At 38.4% G+C, this 22,605-nt stretch overlaps 2 protein-coding genes across 4 annotated transcripts; both read left to right on the top strand.

The window, feature by feature from the left end:
- Positions 1-2,863: 2,863 nt before the first annotated feature.
- Positions 2,864-21,515, top strand: LOC6576200 (transmembrane reductase CYB561D2). Of its 3 annotated transcripts, XM_044008534.1 has the most exons (5): positions 2,875-2,898; positions 18,300-18,326; positions 20,116-20,513; positions 20,573-20,765; positions 20,821-21,515. In XM_044008534.1, the coding sequence occupies exons 3-5, from the start codon at positions 20,151-20,153 to the stop codon at positions 21,129-21,131; spliced, it is 867 nt and encodes a 288-aa protein (XP_043864469.1). In that variant the 5' UTR covers positions 2,875-2,898; positions 18,300-18,326; positions 20,116-20,150; the 3' UTR covers positions 21,132-21,515. The 3 variants fall into 3 exon arrangements, with proteins under 3 accessions (XP_032585324.1, XP_043864469.1, XP_002002196.1); XM_032729433.2 differs by lacking the exon at positions 18,300-18,326 and having other exon boundaries at positions 2,864-2,898; XM_002002160.4 differs by lacking the exons at positions 2,875-2,898; positions 18,300-18,326 and adding an exon at positions 19,533-19,673.
- On the top strand, positions 16,888-18,125 carry LOC6576201. The gene has a single exon (XM_002002161.4). It carries the CDS (start codon positions 17,335-17,337, stop codon positions 18,001-18,003), a length of 669 nt encoding a protein of 222 aa, XP_002002197.1. The 5' UTR covers positions 16,888-17,334; the 3' UTR covers positions 18,004-18,125.
- Positions 21,516-22,605: the final 1,090 nt, after the last annotated feature.

Genomic DNA, 22,605 nt, shown 5'->3' with positions numbered 1-22,605 from the left:
ATATTTTCTTTACTTACTTCAAACATATAATCATTTCATACCATCATATTCAACATTACATGTCAGATACACTTATCTTGCGCAAAGACATCAGCGTTAAAATATTATTTTATCTTATGAGACACACAAGGCACATAAGGCAGAAAATATAAAAAATATTTAAAATCCTTTTACTTGTATATCAAAATGTTTTCAAAAAAACACACAATCAGAAATAAGTTAAATCTCAATTGAAACGCAATTGGCTAACTACCGAAAATGTTTAATTTAACCAAACGCCTTATAAACATGCAACTTTTTTGTAAGTTCAATAAATCTATATATATTCTTCTGTACACATTAACCGAAAAAAGGAGCAGGTTAACAACAGAGCACCTTTCATAACTACTATTTCTTAACTCAATTTTAAATGAATAAACATCTATATTCTTTACTGTTCTTGTTGCTATTGTTGCTTCTAAAAGGAGTTCATAAAAAATAAATTAAGCGCATTCAAAAAAATCATTTGATTAATCCATATTTTCCATTTTTCTAAAGGTTTGTAGGACGATCGATTTATTTTTGAGATCAACTAAAATCTGAAAATAGTAGTTTAAGCGAAAATAAGAATCTCCTTGTTAGAAATATTGTGGTCCTGAAAAGGACCGATTTGTTTTTGATTTTGATTTTTTATTGTCAAAATGGTATCTTAATACTAACAATTTGTAGTACTTAGTTATAGGTTTATTCTTGTGTGACTAATACAAGATAACTCTTAATTTAGGATTTGATTATGTATTGCCTTTCGCTTTAAGCTTTTTAGGCCAGAGTCTTTTTGTTTACATGTTTTTTTGTGTTTGAGATTCATAAGTGTGTTATATTTGGAAGCTGGCTTAGATTATATAAATATTTTAGGAAAGTCTCTAATGGAGATAAAAACCTAGATTATTATTTTATAATAAATTTTAAATTTTTATTTTTTATTTTATTTATTTATTTATTTTTTTTTTTTTTTTACTACTACCTTCTACTACCACTACTTACAACTAACTAACTACTTACTACTACTGTTACTGAGTAAGTGTAATAGCCGACTGTGCAGTATGTTTCTAATGTTTTGTCTATGTCTGATGAGTGTAATGCAATGTGTATTGAGTTTGACTGTTAGATTGGGTTTGGTGGGGGATATTTTTATTTTTGGTATAGCATTCGGTGATTCTATTGCTGAGCTAATGGCATAGTCGATATTATTAATATATGAGTCTATTTCTGATTTATTTGAGTTACTGTCCTTTTGTATTGGGCTTAGTTTTTGAAGGATTAGGTTGTTCCACATAAGCGTGTTGATTTTGTTATAATTGTATACTATTTCTGAGCTGTTTTGTATTATGCGTTGGTGTAAGTAAGTTTATTTGTATTCCTAAGTGGTCGGAAGGGAAGTCTTTGGTTGTGTGGCATATGTTGTATGACAAAATAGGTAGATCAGTGGAGCATATGAAATAGTTAATGGATGAGTTTGTTTTTTGGTTTTGTCTGGTTGGTTCTATTGGTGGGATTATTGGATTAGATTTGGTCGATTTAGTAGCCAGTTATGCAATATGATGCCTTGTGGCTTTATGTGTCGGATATTGTGATTTGGAAGGTTCTAAGATGGATGTTTAGCATTTAAATCGCATCCTATTACTATTTTACCATTTTGTTTGCTTAATGTGCGTTGGTTAGTTTTTAGGTCACTGAGCAGTAATGGGTGTTGTGGTCGTTCGTATATGGAGACAGCTATTATGTATTGTCTTGTGTTATTTGGGTTTGCCACGCCCCCTGTGGGCGGACATATATCCGAAAAAACCTTTTGGTCGTGGGTGATCAGCCCGAGTATATATACAAAATTTGAGGTCTCTGGCATCAATAGTGTCCAAAATATAGCAGAATTTTGTCTTAGGACTTTATAGAATCATAACATTAGCTGACGTGCAAAATTTCAGCGCTCTAGCTGTAAAACTCTTGGAGATACAGTTTTATCCGATTTGCCACGCCCCCAATTGGCGGAGATATATCCCCCATAGCTCATGATCTTGGGTGGTCGACGCGGACCTACATACCAAATTTCAGCTTTCTAGCTCTTCATTTAACATGATTTCCCCTAGTGGGCGGATCGGGAAAATTTTAACACTTTATAAATCGGAGATATACACGAGTATGTGTTCCAAATTTTAAGTCTCTAGCTTCCATAGAGCCGAAATAGATTGCGTTCATACGGACAGACGGACGGACAGCAAGACGGACATTGCACAAAACCAATATACTAATTCACTTTCGTGAATGACTATACAAATTTCTAAGGTTTTCTTTGACTTTTTCCACAGCTGCGCTGCATCAGATGCACTGGGCAAGTTGGCATCAAAGCTGGGTTGCATGATAGGTTGCTGTTGGTGCGTTGGACTGGGTACTATCTTCAATAGGGCATCTGAAATCATCAACAGGTTCAATTGATGTGATTACAGTTTTTGTTTATTATTGTCAATCAGTTGCATACCTGTATATTTTTCGCTGCTATCTCGACGCGATGAGCTTGTCTGACTGCTGTAACTGCTGATGTATGATGTAGTGTATGCTGATGTAGTGTCATCCTCCCAAATCAGGACTTTCTTCTTCGTCTCCGTATCAACCTCTTGTAGTGGCGCTGGAATAGAGAAAAAAGGAAGCAGCCTAAAAGTAGGCAATCCGCTGAGCTTGGAGTGGCTTAGAAAATTTGATCACGCGATCACGGATGTGGCAATCCCAAATCTGGATCAATAACAGGAGAAATTGTCACTCTCACCTAGGCCATAAAAAACTGTTCCCAAGCGATGACTTGCCGCTTCATGGGATCGGCCATATTTTCCTCTTTCTTTTTTCCGATCCCAACCACCGACTGAAAAGGTTGTTGCTAAATCACGCTGTGAATAGTGAAAAGTGACTTTGAAACTTAAAGAAAAAAAAGTTTTTTTTAAATTCAAGTGCTATTTCTTTTGTGCAAGTGCCAAACTATTCGGTTTGGCACCCAGCAAAAAATTTTAATTTTTTTGCCAAAGTGCCATTGGGGCGCATAACTAAATCTTTACATCGGCGCACCACCAAATCTTTACATCGGCGCACCACCAAATCTTTACATCGGCGCACCACCAAATCTTTACATCGGCGCACCACCAAATCTTTACATCGGCGCACGACTAAATTGTTGCATCGGCGCACAACTAAATCTTTGCATTGGGGCGCACAACTAAATCGTTGCATCGGCGCACAACCAAATCTTTGCATCGGCGCACAACCAAATCTTTGCATCGGCGCACATCTAAATCTTGTATTATAGGCACCGAGTTAATTTTTTTTCTGATTTGCACTTCACCATGAATATTGTATAGTAGTTAAATAGTAGAATAATTTAAATATAACTTTAGTCATTAAGTTTAACCTCCTCCCGATGAATATTTTCCCCATTCGTAGTTTATGCATTATATTTTTTTGCAGTTGCATATAAATTTTTTTTGTTAGCACAGCCTGTCGCCCAACCGAAATGGAAGCACTTTCATCGCGGGACAGCACAGTAAGTGGAGCTGCATTATAAATTTAACAGATTCCATATTTATTTTTTTTTCGTATCCGTCAGCGTTTTTTTTTTACACCCGCTGCATTAAAAAGAAAGAACATAATGCATAAATTTTAACCTCTCTATCCACTTCTACCTCATTTCGATCAGCTGAGAGAAAAAGCTCCCCGAAAGCTTTCTTTTTGATCTGTTTATAATCTCGCATTATCTATGCCCATAGCCACTATTTACCTATGTACGATTATTTTGTAAATAATATATCCAATGAAGGTTAATTAAGTCTAATTATTTTGGGGCCATGCGGCGCGTCTCTGTAGGTTTTTAGCTCTCCAAGCTGGGTATGGGGTCGCTGTTAATATATGCAGGTAGCCAGCGACCAAGGTAGGGTGGGCACGGTCTGTCGCCTTAAATATCAAAGGCCGACGTTCGCTGAGCAAGCACATATTTGCTTGCGAAGCGAGACCCAGCTTGGACGGGTATGTTTGTGTGTGTATAAATCTGTTCTATCTCTCTCTCTCTCTCTCTCTCTCTCTCTCTTCTTTCCTCTCTTCGAAGTAAGTGGCCGAAGACAATCGTTCGCACGCGATTTTTATTAATAAATATATTTTGGCAGCGCTAGGAGTCGCAGTTCCCCTCCTCTTACCCCTTCCCTTCTCCCGATGACCCATTGGCCGGATCCAGCGCGTGCACTGCTCCAAGCCTCCTACTCCACCATCAGCGCTTTATAATGTAACTCGTTACAGAATTAATTTAAAATCATATATTTATTTGGCGCCCAACGTGGGGCCCAACAGTCCGGCAGCCCCGACAACAATCGATTCAAGTCATTATCAGCTGACTTATTTTATCTCTTCGATTTGTCGCGGTTCACTTGCAAAAGCAATTATGTATTCCAGTCTATTAAATGGGACGTGCGAACCTAATATTACATATTCTTGTAGCTGGATGTGGATTTCAATGGACACGCTCTATTATCCTCCGCGCAATGAAATTGTGGTATCGCCGCCTTAATGACTATAATTTTAGTCATGAATATGGTTTATGTCATTTTTGCTTCTGTTTCGTTTTGTACTCTTCACTAAAATTTTCTACTTTCTTAGCACCTTTGTACCCGTCTAAATTTATCTATTGGATGTGTTCGCATGGTACCCCAAAATCGTATGTAATTGAAATATTCTTTTGAATTTGGTTTACTTATTATTTTATTTTTTTTGCAGTTACTGTTTTGCAGATTTAATTTCGTTTGCTCTCTTCAGTTTTTTTTTGCTTTTATATAGGGAATTATCAATTAGTTGATTTATTGTGTTCCTTTTCTTTTTTATTTATTATTTTTTTAGTTAGTTTAACTGAATTATTTAATTCTTTATTATTCCTACTAGTTAATAGTCAGTTAATTTTTTTTACTTACTTGCCATTTCTTTGCAATATAGTTGCCAATTATATCGATTCGAAAATGCCTTTAACGCGTAGTAGCGAAAATTTATCCCGGCCTGACGAGCCTATCATAAACTGTTTTATTTGTACAGAATCTATTATTAATGAAAGCCAGCTATTTAAAACAAGTTGTGGCCATACCTTTCATCAATCGTGTTTTAACACCAAGATAGCTAATAAGACAGTCTGTCCAGTGTGTAAACAGTCGCTGCGATTACCGAGTGTTGCCGTCAGTACAGAATCTTTAATGGATAAGCCATCAGGGTCGAATGTAGCAACTAAAACTAGATCCCAGGCAAGAAAGACAGCAACCTCCAATATGTCTGAAGGCGATATTTCGTCACCTGCCTTAGTTTCTTCAGTGGCGCCCCCTCTTACTCCAGACTTGGCTACAATAATAGCTGACGCCATTTCTGCCGCTTCACTTCGGCAAACTGAATTGATAGCTCAGATTTCTATGAGGCAAAGTGAGACGCTGTCGCAGGTGATAGAGAGTGGCTTCCAGAAACTGCTTTCATCATCCGCAGAGCCGCATACAAGTCGCAGTCCTATACTGCCAGTGCAAGATAATACCAGCAATCTTGGCCAACAAGAGTTTCAACCAGCTTCAACTGTATCTGGCACCCATTCAAACAATAGATTCACGTCATTAGGAACGGATTTGCGACCAGATCGCATCAGCCAAATTATTTCAAATTGGAAGGTACGTTTCAATGGCAAAACGGCCTTGTCAGTAGAAGATTTCATTTATCGAACTGAAGCTCTTACGCATCAGACTCTAGAAGGCAATTTTGAGCTGTTGTCTAGATACGTTAGCAACCTCTTTGATGGTAGTGCGAGTGATTGGTTTTGGCGCTATCACAAAAGTGTGCCTGGGATTCGCTGGCAAGAACTTTGTTTTGCACTTAGAGAGCAATTTAATGATGATAGAACTGACCTTCATATCCGAGCTGCCATAGATAGGCGTAAGCAAAAGATAGGCGAACCCTTCGATGAGTTCCATGAGGCCATCGTATCACTTGCGGACAAACTTTCGAGTCCCTTGCGTGAGTTATCTCTACTCCAAATTCTCCGTAATAATTTGCTCCCTGAAATTCAGCATGAACTTCTTTATGAGAGAATTGAAAGAGTTGCTCAGCTACGTCAGTTGGTGCGCACACGCGAAATTTTCTTGCAAACGATTGGCAAGCCATTAGTGAATAAGCCGCATCCTATACCTATGCCACGTCGCTCAGTAAATGAAATCGCAATAGAGCACGAGTCTTCGGATGAGGACGTCGACAGTCCAGAAGTATCAGCAGTAAATTTACTGTGCTGGAACTGTAATGCGACAGGGCACAGGTACCAAGATTGTACTGCGGAACGTCGAGTATTTTGTTATGGTTGTGGCAAACCCGACACGTATAAGCCTTCGTGCATGAAATGCAACAGGCATTCAAAAAACTTGTCAGCCCGTGCACCGTCGACCAGTGCACGCAAACAAATGAAGTCGACATCAACCAACACATAGATTTTCAGTCCGTTGACTATACCAATGACCCAATTACGACCTCACAACTTTATGATGCCCATTCCGAAACAATACACACACAAATAAGCTCCAAATCTCGCTCTCAACTACGTCGTATCTCAGCAAAAAAACGTCATAAGATAGAGCAGAAGCAGCTAATGTTAGCTGTGATAGCAAACGCTCAAGATATTAGGCCATATGCAAATGTTAGTTTATTAGGAAAGAGTATTACTGGCCTAATGGACACAGGCGCTTCCATAAGCTGTATTGGTGGTGAATTTTGTAATCATGTTCTTAATTCAAATATCGTATTTAAGCCTCTGAATTCAGCTGTACGTACTGCAGATGGCAAGGCACAGAATATAATAGGCAAAATCACTACAGAAATCAAATTTAAAAATGAAGCTAGAATGTTGACATTTTATATAGTACCCTCCTTATCTCAAGATTTATATTTAGGGATAGATTTTTGGACCCAATTTAATCTTCTTCCACTGGAGGTGGTGCCCACAGTCAATAATTTGTCTTCTTTAGAGGATCGCAACCTAAAGCCACTTACAGTCACGCAGCATCAATTGCTGCTGCAACACATTAACATGTTCCCTTCTTTTGCTAAACTGGGCTTGGGACGAACAACTCTTCTTTCGCATGAGATTAATGTCGCCGGAGCCGCTCCAATTAAGCAACGTCATTATCCAGTTTCACCAGCAGTAGAAAAGTTAATGTATGAAGAGCTGGACAGAATGCTTAAATTAGGCGTGATAGAGGAGTCACAAAGCGCTTGGTCTTCTCCAGTTGTGTTAGTTCGCAAACCAGGAAAGGTTCGTTTGTGTTTAGATAGCAGGCGTGTTAATGCGGTTACCGTTAAGGATGCGTATCCTATGCCGTTCATTGATGGTATTCTTAGTAGGCTACCAAAAGCTGAATTCATAACCAGCTTAGATTTAAAAGATGCTTTCTGGCAAATTCCACTAGAGCCGAAGTCACGCGATAAAACCGCATTTAGCGTACCTGGTAGGCCATTGTATCAATACACTGTTATGCCTTTTGGGCTTTGTAATGCTCCACAGACAATGTCGAAGTTGATGGATAGAATAATACCCACTAATCTGCGTCGTGAAGTTTTTTATCTATTTAGATGACTTGTTGGTAGTTTCAGATACTTTCGAACGGCATCTAAATGTCCTAAAAGAGTTGGCAAATCACATAAAAACAGCAGGTTTGACCATCAATATTGAGAAAAGTAATTTCTGTCTCAAAGAGGTAAAATATTTAGGTCATGTGATTGGCAATGGCACAGTTAGCACAGACCCAGATAAAATTGTATCTATTACAGAATTCCCAGTCCCGAGGTCAGTCAAACAAGTTAGGCGGTTTTTAGGTATGACGGGATGGTATAATAAATTTATTCAGAACTATGCCACCATTGCATCCCCTATAACAGACACGCTGAAACATAAACAAAAATTTGTATGGGGTGAATCAGCTCAAAAAGCGTTCGAAGAACTCAAGGAGAAGCTTAGTACGGCTCCAGTTTTGCATAGTCCAAATTTTGACAGACCATTCTCTATACACTGCGATGCCAGCCATACAGGTGTTGGTGCTGTGTTAGTCCAGGTAACAGAGAATAATGAAGAGGTACCGGTGGCTTTTATGTCTCGTAAACTTAACCGTTGTCAAAGGAATTATTCCGTAACGGAAAAAGAATGTCTGGCAGCTATTTTAGCGATAAAAAAATTTAGAGCTTATGTTGAAGGACAAGAATTTTCTGTAGTCACAGATCATGCTTCTCTAAAATGGCTCATGTCTCAAACTGACTTGAGTTCTCGGTTAGCAAGGTGGGCTTTAAAACTTCAGGGTTATGATTTTAAAATAGTCCATAGAAAAGGCAGTCAAAACATTGTACCAGATGCTTTATCACGAGTGTACACAGAAGATGTGTCTGCAATCTCAGCCGATTGTCTAGTGGATCTCGACTCAGTTCATTTTAAGACATCTGATTATCTAGAACTTAAAGCCAAAATATTAGCCAATCAATCTAGATCACCAGATGTGAAGGTAGTTGATGATTATATATATCGGAGAGCTGATCACGCGTCGGGTGAGAAAGTAGCCGATGATCTGTGTTGGAAACTTTGGGTTCCCCAATCGCTGGTTCCAGAAGTCCTTAAGAAGGCCCACGAGCCTCCACTAGCTTCTCACCCAGGCATAAACAAGATGCTAGATAAGCTACGCCGCTATCTTTATTGGCCGAAAATGGTAGTAGATGTAAAAAAATTCGTTAATAATTGCGAGAGTTGCAAGTGCAACAAGCACCCAAATTACACACTACGTCCACCCTTAGGAAAATCGGGTTCAACGCAACGCGTGTTCCAAAAACTTTATATTGACTTTCTAGGTCCATATCCGCGAAGTCGCACCGGGAATATAGGAGTCTTTGTTGTTTTAGACCATATGTCGAAATTTCCTTTTTTGAAACCCGTCAAAAATTTGACTGCCGACGCCATCACAGACTATTTAGAACAGGATTTGTTTCATTGCTTCGGAGTTCCTGAAACTATAGTCTCTGACAACGGTGTACAGTTCAAGTCTCAGTTGTTCAACGTATTATTACAAAAGTATGGAGTTAATCATACATATACGGCCGTTTATTCCCCACAAGCAAATGCTTCGGAGCGAGTCAACCGATCGGTGATAGCAGCAATAAAGTCATATATTGCACCTGACCAAAAAGATTGGGACGCTCATCTAAGCTCCATCTGTTGCGCTCTGCGTTCAGACGTGCATTCGGCTATCGGCACAAGCCCTTATCGAATAGCCTTTGGCCAAAATATGGTGACCAATGCATCCACGTACAAACTGCTACGTAATTTAAACTTCTTAGAAGATCGAGCTATTCAATTTAATCGTGACGATTCATTTGATCTTATACGCGACAGGGCAAAGGATTGCATGCAACAACAACGTAATCGAAACGAAAATATCTATAATATGCGTTGTCGTGACGTTTCGTTTGTGGTAGGTCAGGAAGTTTACAGGCGTAATTTTCAACAGAGTAATTTTGTACGGGGCTTCAATGCGAAACTAGCTCCGAACTTCGTAAAGGCAAGAATTAAGAAAAAACTTGGCAATAGTTATTATGAAATTGAAGATTTGCAGGGTCGCTTGATTGGTAAATACCATGCAAAAGACCTAAAACAATAATCGCAGAGTCCAGCGCGAATCACTCTATAGTGTGATTTTGGTAGGGGGGTCTTGTAGTGGCGCTGGAATAGAGAAAAAATAGAAGCAGCCTAAAAGTAGGCAATCCGCTGAGCTTGGAGTGGCTTAGAAAAGTTGATCACGCGATCACGGATGTGGCAATCCCAAATCTGGATCAATAACAGGAGAAATTGTCACTCTCACCTAGGCCATAAAAAACTGTTCCCAAGCGATGACTTGCCGCTTCATGGGATCGGCCATATTTTCCTCTTTCTTTTTCCGATCCCAACCACCGACTGAAAATGTTGTTGCTAAATCACGCTGTGAATAGTGAAAAGTGACTTTGAAACTTAAAGAAAAAAAAGTTTTTTTTAAATTCAAGTGCTATTTCTTTTGTGCAAGTGCCAAACTATTCGGTTTGGCACCCAGCAAAAAATTTTAATTTTTTTGCCAAAGTGCCATTGGGGCGCATAACTAAATCTTTACATCGGCGCACCACCAAATCTTTACATCGGCGCACCACCAAATCTTTACATCGGCGCACCACCAAATCTTTACATCGGCGCACCACCAAATCTTTACATCGGCGCACGACTAAATTGTTGCATCGGCGCACAACTAAATCTTTGCATTGGGGCGCACAACTAAATCGTTGCATCGGCGCACAACCAAATCTTAATATCGGCGCACAACTAAATCTCTATATCGGCGCACAACTAAACCTTGTATTATAGGCACCGAGTTAATTTTTTTTTCTGATTTGCACTTCACCATGAATATTGTATAGTAGTTAAATAGTAGAATAATTTAAATATAACTTTAGTCATTAAGTTTAACCTCCTCCCGATGAATATTTTCCCCATTCGTAGTTTATGCATTATATTTTTTTTTCAGTTGCATATAAATTTTTTTTTGTTATCACAGCCTGTCGCCCAACCGAAATGGAAGCGCTTTCATCGCGGGACAGCACAGTAAGTGGAGCTGCATTATAAATTTAACAAATTCAATATTTATTTTTTGTTCGTATCCGTCAGCGTTTTTTTTTACAACCGCTGCATTAAAAAAGAAAGAACATAATGCATAAATTTTAACCTCTCTATCACTTCTACCTCATTTCGATCAGCTGAGAGAAAAAGCTCCCCGAAAGCTTTCTTTTTGATCTGTTTATAATCTCGCATTATCTATGCCCATAGCCACTATTTACCAATGTACGATTATTTTGTAAATAATATATCCAATGAAGGTTAATTAAGTCTAATTATTTTGGGGCCATGCGGCGCGTCTCTGTAGGTTTTTAGCTCTCCAAGCTGGGTATGGGGTCGCTGTTAATATATGCAGGTAGCCAGCGACCAAGGTAGGGTGGGCACGGTCTGTCGCCTTAAATATCAAAGGCCGACGTTCGCTGAGCAAGCACATATTTGCTTGCGAAGCGAGACCCAGCTTGGACGGGTATGTTTGTGTGTGTATAAATCTGTTCTATCTCTCTCTCTCTCTCTCTCTCTCTCTCTTCTTTCCTCTCTTCGAAGTAAGTGGCCGAAGACAATCGTTCGCACGCGATTTTTATTAATAAATATATTTTGGCAGCGCTAGGAGTCGCAGTTCCCCTCCTCTTACCCCTTCCCTTCTCCCGATGACCCATTGGCCGGATCCAGCGCGTGCACTGCTCCAAGCCTCCTACTCCACCATCAGCGCTTTATAATGTAACTCGTTACACTCTTTATTATTTAGTGTCTTAGCCTTCCTTCCTTCATTGTTGGGTTTCTTATCAGACTGCAGTTTCTTTTGTTCATTCATCTGAGATTGTATATTCCACCAGTACATATAGATGCAGAAGTTGGTTAGAAGCACTAACAGTGACGGCTCAGATGTTACCGTCGGGTGATTGTGGTAACTGGTATATCAAAAAGAGTCGACGATGTAGCTGGTCAAAGTCCAATAGCCTGCGAGGCGACTCTCGTATGATCACACGTAAGCGACTCTCTTTATACCTGTAGAACGCAATATTCTTGAACATGGCATGCTGGACGGTGAGCTGTTTCAGCAATTGCACCAATTGAGACGCAGTCACTTCATCTTAGCTGTAATAATAATAATAATAATAATAACCTCATCTGAGTTGAGCTTATCATTCTGCAGTTCGAGCCAAGCGCATTGTATCCAACGACGAATGTGACCGAGCCCAGGCGTTGGTAGATGATGCTGTATTTCGCTGTGTAGATCCTGCAGAGTCGACGTACACGCATCGTAAACACGTTGCAGCAGCTTTACGTCCGCTGATGCCATAACCGCGGCACTCCTACTCCACTTTTGCAGTTGGCATTGCTTATTATCACTTAAGAAAATAGCGAAAATATGATCAAAGCAAATAATCTATTAATAGCTCTAGGCATGCCACATTTTATGCTGTCACGGATAAGCCTGCGCTCTGCTAACTGCGCAGTAAGCAGCGACTGCGCTTGGGTTGCGCTGCAGTGTGGGCAATATTATGAGAATTTTTTTGTTGAATAATTTCATTTGTAGACATACGATCCTAATGAAACTTTCAGAGCGTAATCATATGGTGTGTGTGTGTACATTCCAAAGCACAAGTCTCTAGTACTTGAAATGCGTTTTGGGGGAGAAGGGGGCGTGGTGTCCAAAATCTGTAAATTACAAAATCTTTGTATCGATTAACTTTATATACAACGCAAATTTGAAGACTCCAAGTCTAAAAGTGTTCAAATTAGGCTAAAAAAAAAAATCAATTTTTCGATTATTCTCGATAAAAAAATAAAGCAAACTCGTACTGCGTATGGTACACACGAGTATGCATGCCAAATTTCAGCTCTCTAGCTCTTATAACTTCTGAGATCGACGTACTCATACGGACGGACGGACGGACGGACAGACGGACAGGGCTATATCGACTCAGCTCATCGCGCTGATCAAGAATATATATATTTTGTGGGGTCTGACACGCCTCCTTCTGCCCGTTACATACTTTTTCACAAGACCATTATACCCTGATTTCCCATTTTCAATGGGCTCAGGTATACAAATTTGCTATGCTTATGCAATGCAGATAAGTAGGGTATGAGCGCGCTCTCTTACATTCAGATATTCCCCTACTTAACTCCACTGCATGTATATATATATATATATATATATATATGTATATATATGTATTTATTTCCTATTTGCTATGCTCATGCAATGCAGATAAGTAGGGTATAGAGCGCGCTCTCTTACATTCAGAAATTCCCCTACTACCTGTGGATTCTAAAGCCTTTGTGGGTCGAGCGCCTCTGCTTCTGATTGCTCCATGCGCATGCACCATTCACAGGTAGTTGACGAGTGTTGATTGGCCAATGAAAAAACTGCAAACTTTTTGCGCATGTGGGTGGACATATATCCGCCAAGGCATTTGTTCTTGGGTGGTCGACACGGATATGCATTCCAAATTTCAGCTCTAGCTTTCTAGCACTTCAACTTATTTGATTTCTGGTATATCGGAAAATGCAGTTTCCAAAAAAGCAGGAATTCCGGGGACTAATTCTGAGGATTTTTTGCATGTAATGAAATGTAATGTAAAATGTATGTACCGCATACCAAAAATTTCATCGAAACTATCGATAGTCCCGTCAATGGTTTTCCAGCTCGAGCGAGCGCTCAAACATATATTATTTTCCATTTTAGTACAATGTTTTGCAAAAACAAATGACATGACGCGCATTTACTAGTTGCAATCGGGAAAATGATATATGTATGTTTAACATTATTTCTGATTTGATGAACATTTGCTGTAGAGCTGCTAGATATGTACATATGTATGTATATAAAAAGAATATTAACAAAATAAAATATTACTCTGCTTGTATAAAAAATTTTGCTTATTATTAAAACTAGGAGCTCAACACATAATACATGCCAGCACCTTAACCACAAGACTACTGATATACATATGTAATATTATAGATGCATATACAATACTACATAAGTAGAAGCACTATTCAAATGCATTTACAATTTTCTGAATATGTAAATAATTCTTAAGAAAACTGCGCAAGGCCTGCCCATTTTCCAAGCGTTTAATTAAATACCTAAGAGTCATTTCATATCTGTCAATTTAGTAAAAATAAAAATCTTTCACACATTGGCAAAAAAAAAAAAAAAAGTAAGAAAGCTCTAGTGGAGACTGCTCGACTAGGAGATACCCTGAACCCTCCAAACTGATATTCTGCGCTGGGGCTGCGTTGCAGTGTGAGCAACGTTATAAGAATTTATTTGTTGAATAATTTAATTTCTAGACGTACAATCTTAATGAAACTCTCAGATCGTAATCATAATGTTCAAATGTATGTACATTCCAAAGCACAAATCTCTAGTACTTGAAATGCTTTTTTTACAAATTGGGGAAACGGGGGCGTGGTATCCAAAATCTGTAAATTACAAAATGTTTGTATTCATCATATGTATATACACAGTAAATTTGAAGTCTCCAGGTCTAATATTATTCCAATGAGGCTGAAAAAACAAAATCAATTTTTCGATTATTCTCGATAAAAAAGTTATCGGCTGATTTATCGACATAAAAAAAATAAGAAGAAACTCGTACAGCTCTCTAACTCTTGTATCTTCTGAGATCTACGCACCGATTTGCCACGTCACTAGTGGCCGTAGACACCTCTCTTTTAATCAGCTCTTAGAACGAGCTAATGGTAACCTAACTACAAAATTTGAATGGTTACGCTCAAAAAGGTTAAAATACAGAGTATCTTTCGATATGGCACGCCCCTTAAGAAGCGTAACAATTATTTTTAGATCATCGATAGAGGAGGTTACCAGTAACTCACCTATCCAAATTTGAAGCTTTATTTGCTACGCCCCCTGAGGGCGCCGCCGTAGCTGTTTGTGCTTAGGTGGTCAACCCGCGTGTATATACAAAATTTCAGGTCTCCAGCATAAAAAGTGCCTAAAATATAGCAAATAAAAAATTTGAAAAATCACTTTATCTTCTTGGTTTATAGTATGTCGGAAAATGCATTTTCCGATATAACACGCTCCTAGTGGGCATATATCGGAGATATACCCGAGTATGTGTTCCAAATTTCAAAGCCCTATCTTCAATAGCGCCGAAATAAATTGCGTTTATACGGACAGAAAGACAGACGGACGGACAAGACGGACATGCACAAAACCCATATACACATTTCAACAACTGTATATGCTGAATCTCTATATGTATCCCCTCTTCCAAGATAATTAAAATTTTTAACAAAGTTTACAAAACCCAGCATGCCCTAAGCAAATTGAGTGCCCAACTTAAATATGTATATGTATAAGTATTTGTAATAGAGTTATCCGATTTAAATAAGTGTGTTTGTTTGCCTATATATCTGATCGTATGACTGTTTTATATCTGTCTATCTGCCTATCATACATTCTGCCTCTCCGTCCGTCTGCCAAACAAAAGCAAGGGACAACGAAGAGCCAGAAGAGAAGAAGATCATTTCATAATTGTTAAATATATTTGATACATTTCGTTTAATTCCTTCCATTTTTCGTCGAGCCCGCTATTCTAGAATTTTTTGTTACATTTTAGCCAGTTTCAATTTATTTTTATCCAGATTATTTATCCAAAGTATTTCTCAAGCGTCCGGGCCGAGCAAATACAAAAAATATTCAAGCAAAACCTCAAGTGCTTAGCCAAATTATTCATTCCTTTTGAGGCTTCATTTATTCTCCTTCACTTTACAGAAGGCAGTAAGTTATGAAATCTAAATATTGAATGCTTCTCTCTCTCTCATTCGATTTCTTAACGAATGGCGTCTCTTTTACGTAAGTTGTGAAGTGAGCCGCAGTCAAATATTAAAAATATCCATGTCTGTAAGCATAAAGAATTTTAAGCAACTCCATAAAGTTTGTTTATAGTACAGAAACGTCATTTTACCTAGTTTAGTCCTTGCGCTATAACTCTTATATGTTGGAAGTGTTTTATTGTATATGCCCCATATAAAAGTTTATTTATCATCACAATACTGTTAGTTAGTTAGTTGAGCTACTACTATTAGTTACTAGCATTCTCAATTCCGTAATTTCTGGACGTTTATCAGTTAGTTCCGCAGAAATATTTAAAAAAGTTTAAATTAATACCACTGCAAATGGTCAAATAGATATTTTATTGATCTTTAGTCACATCAAATAGTTATGTGAGTGTAGAGTAGAAGCCTTTCCCATACCGGGCCTGTTTATTATCATAGTACGTGCGCTTTTGCAGTATGATAAGACTTAAGCACTGCTGACGGTGCTCAAAATGGAAATAGTATCGCTAATTTAACAAATAAGTGCTAGACGCATTATAAGTGGCTTAAATCGATGATGACTATGCTACATTATGGCCAACAATTATGGCCAAGCGCGCGAGTGGAGTACGAACCGGGTAGCTGAGGCATACCCTGTTCAAAGTCGGTCAACTACATGCAATGCAATGTTTTTTTTTTTTTTTTTTTTTTTTGCAATGCTCTATTTAATGAGATTTTCTGATTGATCTTAGATAAAATTTTGACTTATTCATCCTAGTTTGAAGGTTTTATATCTTAATACACCAACACCGTCTATATACTTCAGTTGCTCAAATTATCAGGAAGAAATCACAGAAATCAATATACCCTACTTTACCAAAGTAAAAATGAGTCAATTATATAAGGAATTCATATCAAATTTGAATGCTGGAAACACCCACTGAATGACGTGAGGCTGAGTGCAGAATAAGCTCTATCTCAATTCTTGCAATAGAAGATCTGCGTCGATTCTCACTGGCGATAAAGATACTAGTGGCAGTTGTTGCTGGGTATGTACATAGAGTGCGAAATGCGAAATTGATTGCGTTAGGTGTATATATTATAATCCTTTAAGTGCTATGCATTTGATTGGTAACCGCAACTTTGCTGATAGTCGGAATATGTACATAAATAATATTATCAAGTAATTTAGTTAACTTAAAGAAACCAACGATTGTTAGTTTGCTTAACTGGGAGATACCCTCTAAACAGATACGAAATACTTTACAGTTTATACCTTTGTGTTATAGGTTTTCCTATAAGGCTGTGCATAGTAAGAAAGATACATGTACCTGTAGTCGATAATCGATATTTATCGAGTTTAAAGATATCGATTTTATAGCGTAGATTTATGGTAAACTTAATGTATTTGATACGGACAGGTGACTGAATATTAAATTAACCAAGCAGCGTCATAAGGAGTAGGACTGTCATAAGTCTTATATACCCTTTCGAGCTTCCAGAAAGGGTAAATGGTATAAATACGTTTTGCTATCCATGAAGAGACCCTAAGTTGTATTTCCCTATACACGAAAGCGGACGGCAATGTGAAAGTTCATTCAAAGAAAAAGCCAGTATAAAACCGTATTTCAAACTCGTGAAACATCCAGAAAAAATACAAATAATAAATAAGTTCATATTAGTTTTGACTTCAAAGTGCAACTGTGAAAAGCGCTAAAATAATTTAGTGCTCGAATAGAAGTAAATCTCTTGAAAAACTCCTTATACTAAGGAAAAGAAAATATTTAATAAACACTTCATAAAAAATTCTTGGAATCCTTGGAATCAAATATATCCCCCTCAATATGACCGTAGCAAAAAGCAATTCCACTACCGTCCTGCAGCACATCGAAGCTGGTCTCAACGTGCTCAATCAGCTGTGCATTGGATTCGTCACAATCTGGATCTGCTGGAACTGCCTACGCACTGGTCTCTCTGGAATCCGGCTGCACGTCTGGCTGGTGTCCTTTGGTTTTGTTTTCCTCATGGCCGAGGCCATGATGTGCTTCTACGACGGCAACTGGCTGACTCTGCGCTACACTCGCAAGCGCAAGACGGCCATCCATGTGGTGCTGCAGATACTCGGTGGCGGTATGGGGGTAGCCGGCTGCCTGGTCCAACTGATACGCGACAACTGGAGCATTAGCGTCACCACCCACTCCCGGCTGGGATTCGCCGCCTTCGTGCTGTGCCTCATCTCTCTGCTCAGTGGACTGTCAGCAGTGCTGGCCCGTAGCTTGTCGAAGATTTGTTCGCCGCTGGGCAACAAAACCTTCCACGTCCTGCTCAGCATGGGCGCATTTGTTACGGCCATGTTGGCCCAGTTCTACGGCTATACGCAAACCGGAATATTCAAAGGCCAAGGCGAGGATTTCGTTATCCTTATGCAGGTCGCGACCCTCGTGTCAATGGTCCTAACCTGCATAGCACCGCTTAAGTCGCTATATCAGAAAGCTCTCAGTTTCGCCAGCTAAGAGGAGAAACGATTATGTTAAATTTTAGACATAAATAATGTTAAATTTTAGATATAAATAATTTAATTAACTGAGTATAATATTAACTTATAACTAGAAGAGAAATAAAAGTAACTTTAATACAAATTCAGCATTGTATTGATTTCAATGAAACTAGATTTTTCTTTTAAATCATCAGTTTATATTTTCCATCTCTTATGAAACAATGATTCAATACACAGTTTGTAAATTAGACATATTTTATAAGTCTATAAAGTTAATTAAATAATTTAATAACTTATTCTATGTAATTCCAGATGAGCGGATCCAGTTCGCTAAATTAGGTAAGCGAAGAAGTGATGTCAGTTTTAGTGAAACTAATTTAAATTTTATTTTTTATTAGCTAGCTTAAAATCTATAATATAACGGACAAAACTGAGGTATAAGTTTAGATAGGTAGCATCATCTGTGAATGGAATCTCAAAAAATATATAAGTTAATCTCATGAATGCTTCGTCAGTTTTTCTATATATATACCCTGATTCCATTGAAAATACAAAATTAGGATATAATAGTTTAATTTTGTTAATGATTGACCTATAGATAGATTCTATAGCTATTTTACTATTACATACTATTAGCAAGTTAAGTATTTTTAAACAATATCAGTTAAAGAAGTTGAAAAACAAAACATTTTGTCATTCATGTTAAATGAAAAATAACATAAATATAAGATAAGTTGATCTTTTCTCTGAGGTTAACTCCATGTAAAAATCTCTCATTAAGGTATGATTTAGTTTCAAACTAAAGTCGGCTTATACCAGCCACATTTCTTAATGAACCATGCTGTTTTTATTGGGAGAAGCTATTCATGCAGTTGCTCACGTTAAATATTAAATATATTAACGTATTTCTGTCGGAATGTCTAACTTTCTATAGATCTAACTGTTTATCTGTGCGCCTGCCTATCTATCTGTATATCAATGTATTTTTATGTACGTCAATTTTCTTGAAGTCGTTCAATTTAAACTATGTTTGATAACAGCATCGATAGTTGATTGCGATTATAGTTCGTCTCTGGATACAGGGTATAGCATAGCAAAGCATCCCTAAAAGCAGCTCAAGTTTGTGTACAGCATCCCCAGAGATTCGTTTTCTCTTGCAATAAACAATTGTATATATATATAATACCATATGTAAATACATATTAAAAATTAAAATGCAATATACATATATCAAATGGAGGCATTCGTTTTTGCTTGCTCACTACCCGACTAGTAAATTCCCTGTAATTGTGTTCTGCCTTTAATATCGATACTGTTGCTGGCCTTGATCTATCAATGAATTTTCATCTAACTTTTATATTTTGCCCCTATATGTATATTAAAAGTCGACTGTCATATGATATTGAATAGCTATACGCGAATAGCAATATGGGTTATTATTTGTGGTTTGCGGTTGACAATACCAGTTATAGCTGCAGACTGAGGCGCGATTAATGCCGACTCGACCCCGAGTCGACTTCGAGCTGTACCCATACAGAACTGAGATTAGTGAACTGGCTATAGTCAATGGGCGTACTTCTGACTCGCGGAAACCCGCAATAAATTGAAACTCATATAAGTTGGCTATTGGCTTTTATGATTTCGGCCGACGACAAATCGAAAATAATAATTGCCGTGAATTTGAATGTATATAACGAAAACCCAAAATAAAAAGCAAAAAAGCACAGTCAGCGCTTTCCAGCCTCATAAAATAGTTGTTGGACGCAATTATCAGTCGGCGAGCTTGTTTTTGTTGCAGCTAATAAATTTAACACGAAAATAACATTATTGTTTCCCCACTGATAAGCATGCCGTACACACTATATCGACATCCAGATGTTCGACTACCAGATGCCCTTTACTGGTTTTCATTGATATTCACATTCCTCCTCTCTTCTCTTTTGCCTGAAGGGAACATTTCGAATTCAATATCATGCTAAGCGTACCGATATTTCATTGAAATCGATACATATCGATTCGAAACAAACGTCTTGAATGACCTAAACTGACTTGACTTTTGCTGCTAAATATACTTTGACGAGCTGAAGATTTATAGCCCAATCTCTCTCTCTCTCTCCCTTCTTTTCAGTTACAGGGTATTAAGACCAAGCATTTAGAGCCACGATGACAGAACATCTCCCGCCGGTCATCAGTAGCACGCAGAAAGTGGTCGACTACGGCAGCACGGCGAGAGCTGACACAGCCAAGAATCTGCTCCCGCAATCGCCTCCAACAGCTCTAACGGCACGAGCCCAGCGATCGTCCGCCTTTGTGCACCTGAACGAATCTTCCGGTGGCCATCGATATTCAAGAATGTCGCACAAATTACCGCTTAGTGAGACCGAGCAGCCGCTGCAGCGCCTGGAATACTCTCTGAATGTGCTGAACCAAATGTGCATTGGATTTGTTACCATCTACATATCGTATCTCACGCTGCAAACGGGCCTCGCAGGCACCGGACTGCACGCCTGGCTAGTTACCATTGGGGTAAGTGACCCGTCGGCCCGAATTGAGCAGCATTTGATTTTCCCCCTGGCATATCGCAGTTCTCCTTCTTTATGGCGGAAGGGGTAATGGTCCACTATGGAGGAAATGTGCTAACGAACAGCTACAAGCGATCCACCAAGACCACAATCCATTGGATCCTACTGACGCTGGGCGGTGGCTGTGGGGCAGCCGGTGCCCTGATCAAAATGATACAGAAGGGATTTATGCTGCAGTCCGTTCATGGCAGATTGGGTAAGTGAACGGGATTTGCTTAAAGAGGAACATAAATAATCGGGTATTCTTCTAGGCATTACCGCCTTTATACTCTGTCTCCTGGCCATGAGCTCCGGGCTGGCAGCTCTCTGCTCGGCGCGCGTTAAGAAACTAATCACGCCGCTGCTAAACAAAACATTCCACAATTTCCTGGGTTTCGTCTGCTTTGTCATCGCCTTAGTCACCCAGTATTACGGGTATGAGACGGGATATTTTAAGAGCCGCACCAAGGCCGACTTCCAGATCTTGATGAAGTGCATAACGCTTATTTCGCTGGTGCTCAGCAGCTATGGTCCAATGAAGGGGCTCTATCATAAAATAAAATCAATTTCAAGGCAGTTCTAAATCGGGCGAAGATTATTTGCCGACATTTTAAAACAGATTTGTATGATCAGTTTTTCTTATCGCAACCGCGCGACCCTCTGTTATTGAATCGAAAACTGCTGTAGGCTTTAATGCCGTGAGTTCCCCAACAATACATACCTCATGCCGGCACTGGAATTCCCCCCTAAATAAATTAGCCAGCAGTTCACAGGGAATTATAGATAAGATCGTTTTTATATTATATAGTCGTTGCCTTGTGCTAGGCACGTACAACTCATTTGTAATACGAATCAGGCTTTTATGACAGTATCAGCTATGCCAAGAGATAAATGTCTTACAAGCACGCACACATTGAATAGGCTCTAGCTTAAAATATATAAGAATAAAATATATTTTTAAAAACTATTTCAACTATAATCTTTTAATATAATTGGGATATCCCAATAATATTTAAGTATGATGTTTAGGTAGCAGAATCAAATTTATTGATCTTTTATATTGTAGGTTGATCTAAAAGTTATCGAAGATATAAGATCCTATAGATATGTATATTATGCACACTTTTTATTGAGCTGGAACATAATGGCTAGATACCTATATATATAAATATATATTTATTCCAATACAGCAACGCCCCCAGTTGTGATATCAGAAAATAAATATTTATTCAAAAGAGGGTAGAGCACGACTTCTATACTCTAAGAGATTACTAAAGAATGTTAAATTCCATAGGACTTGTTCCAGAAGAACTCAATTGTAAATCTTAGCATGTCAAAAAAAAATATGTGTAAGTACATATTGATAAAATGTTTACTTAGCTGGAATTATCTATCTTACTTTCATCGCACTTTATTTACCACGCGAAATTAAAAACCTCTGATGAAGCATTGAGATTTTTCCAGACTCCTTCCCACCTAATTTACCATACCATACGGCTGTTGTATCCTGAATGGGTATTATACAGTCGGTAGTAGCTGACTGCAATGACCATACCTTTATCACCATTATCTGATGATTCAAATCTGTCTAGGTTTTATAATCTTACGTGCCTACGTACACCCATTCATGTAGACTATCATAGGGTTTGTACATAATTTCAGCAACTCATGATGGCCTTATCTAAGAACGTGAACACGTCGCTCATAAGATTATCTTTTCTACATAACCGCTTATCATTAGTTGGCATTCTTAATTAAAGTGAACATTGCACGATTATTATCTATTGATAAAAATAGAAACTGTTTCGTTCAATCAAAATCGTTAATACTGAAGAGCCGTTGTCTATGTCAAGGGCACAAACAACTTTCTAAAGACACCCAGTCAGATAATCAAATGAAAGTAAGAAGCACGTCAGCTAGATTCATTGCATTCGCGATAATCTTCAGGAACTGCCTGGTGAAACAAAGTGTAAGACGGCCATCCATGTAGCGCTGTAGTATAACCGGTGACGCCATGGAGATAGCCGGCTATGATAAGTTATACGGCTACACGCAAA

This window comes from Drosophila mojavensis, unplaced genomic scaffold, assembly GCF_018153725.1.
Source record: "Drosophila mojavensis isolate 15081-1352.22 unplaced genomic scaffold, ASM1815372v1 contig_36, whole genome shotgun sequence".
Taxonomy (NCBI): Eukaryota; Metazoa; Arthropoda; class Insecta; order Diptera; family Drosophilidae; genus Drosophila; species Drosophila mojavensis.
Note: the sequence above shows the minus strand (reverse complement) of the source record. Positions and strands in the feature narration are given on the sequence as shown.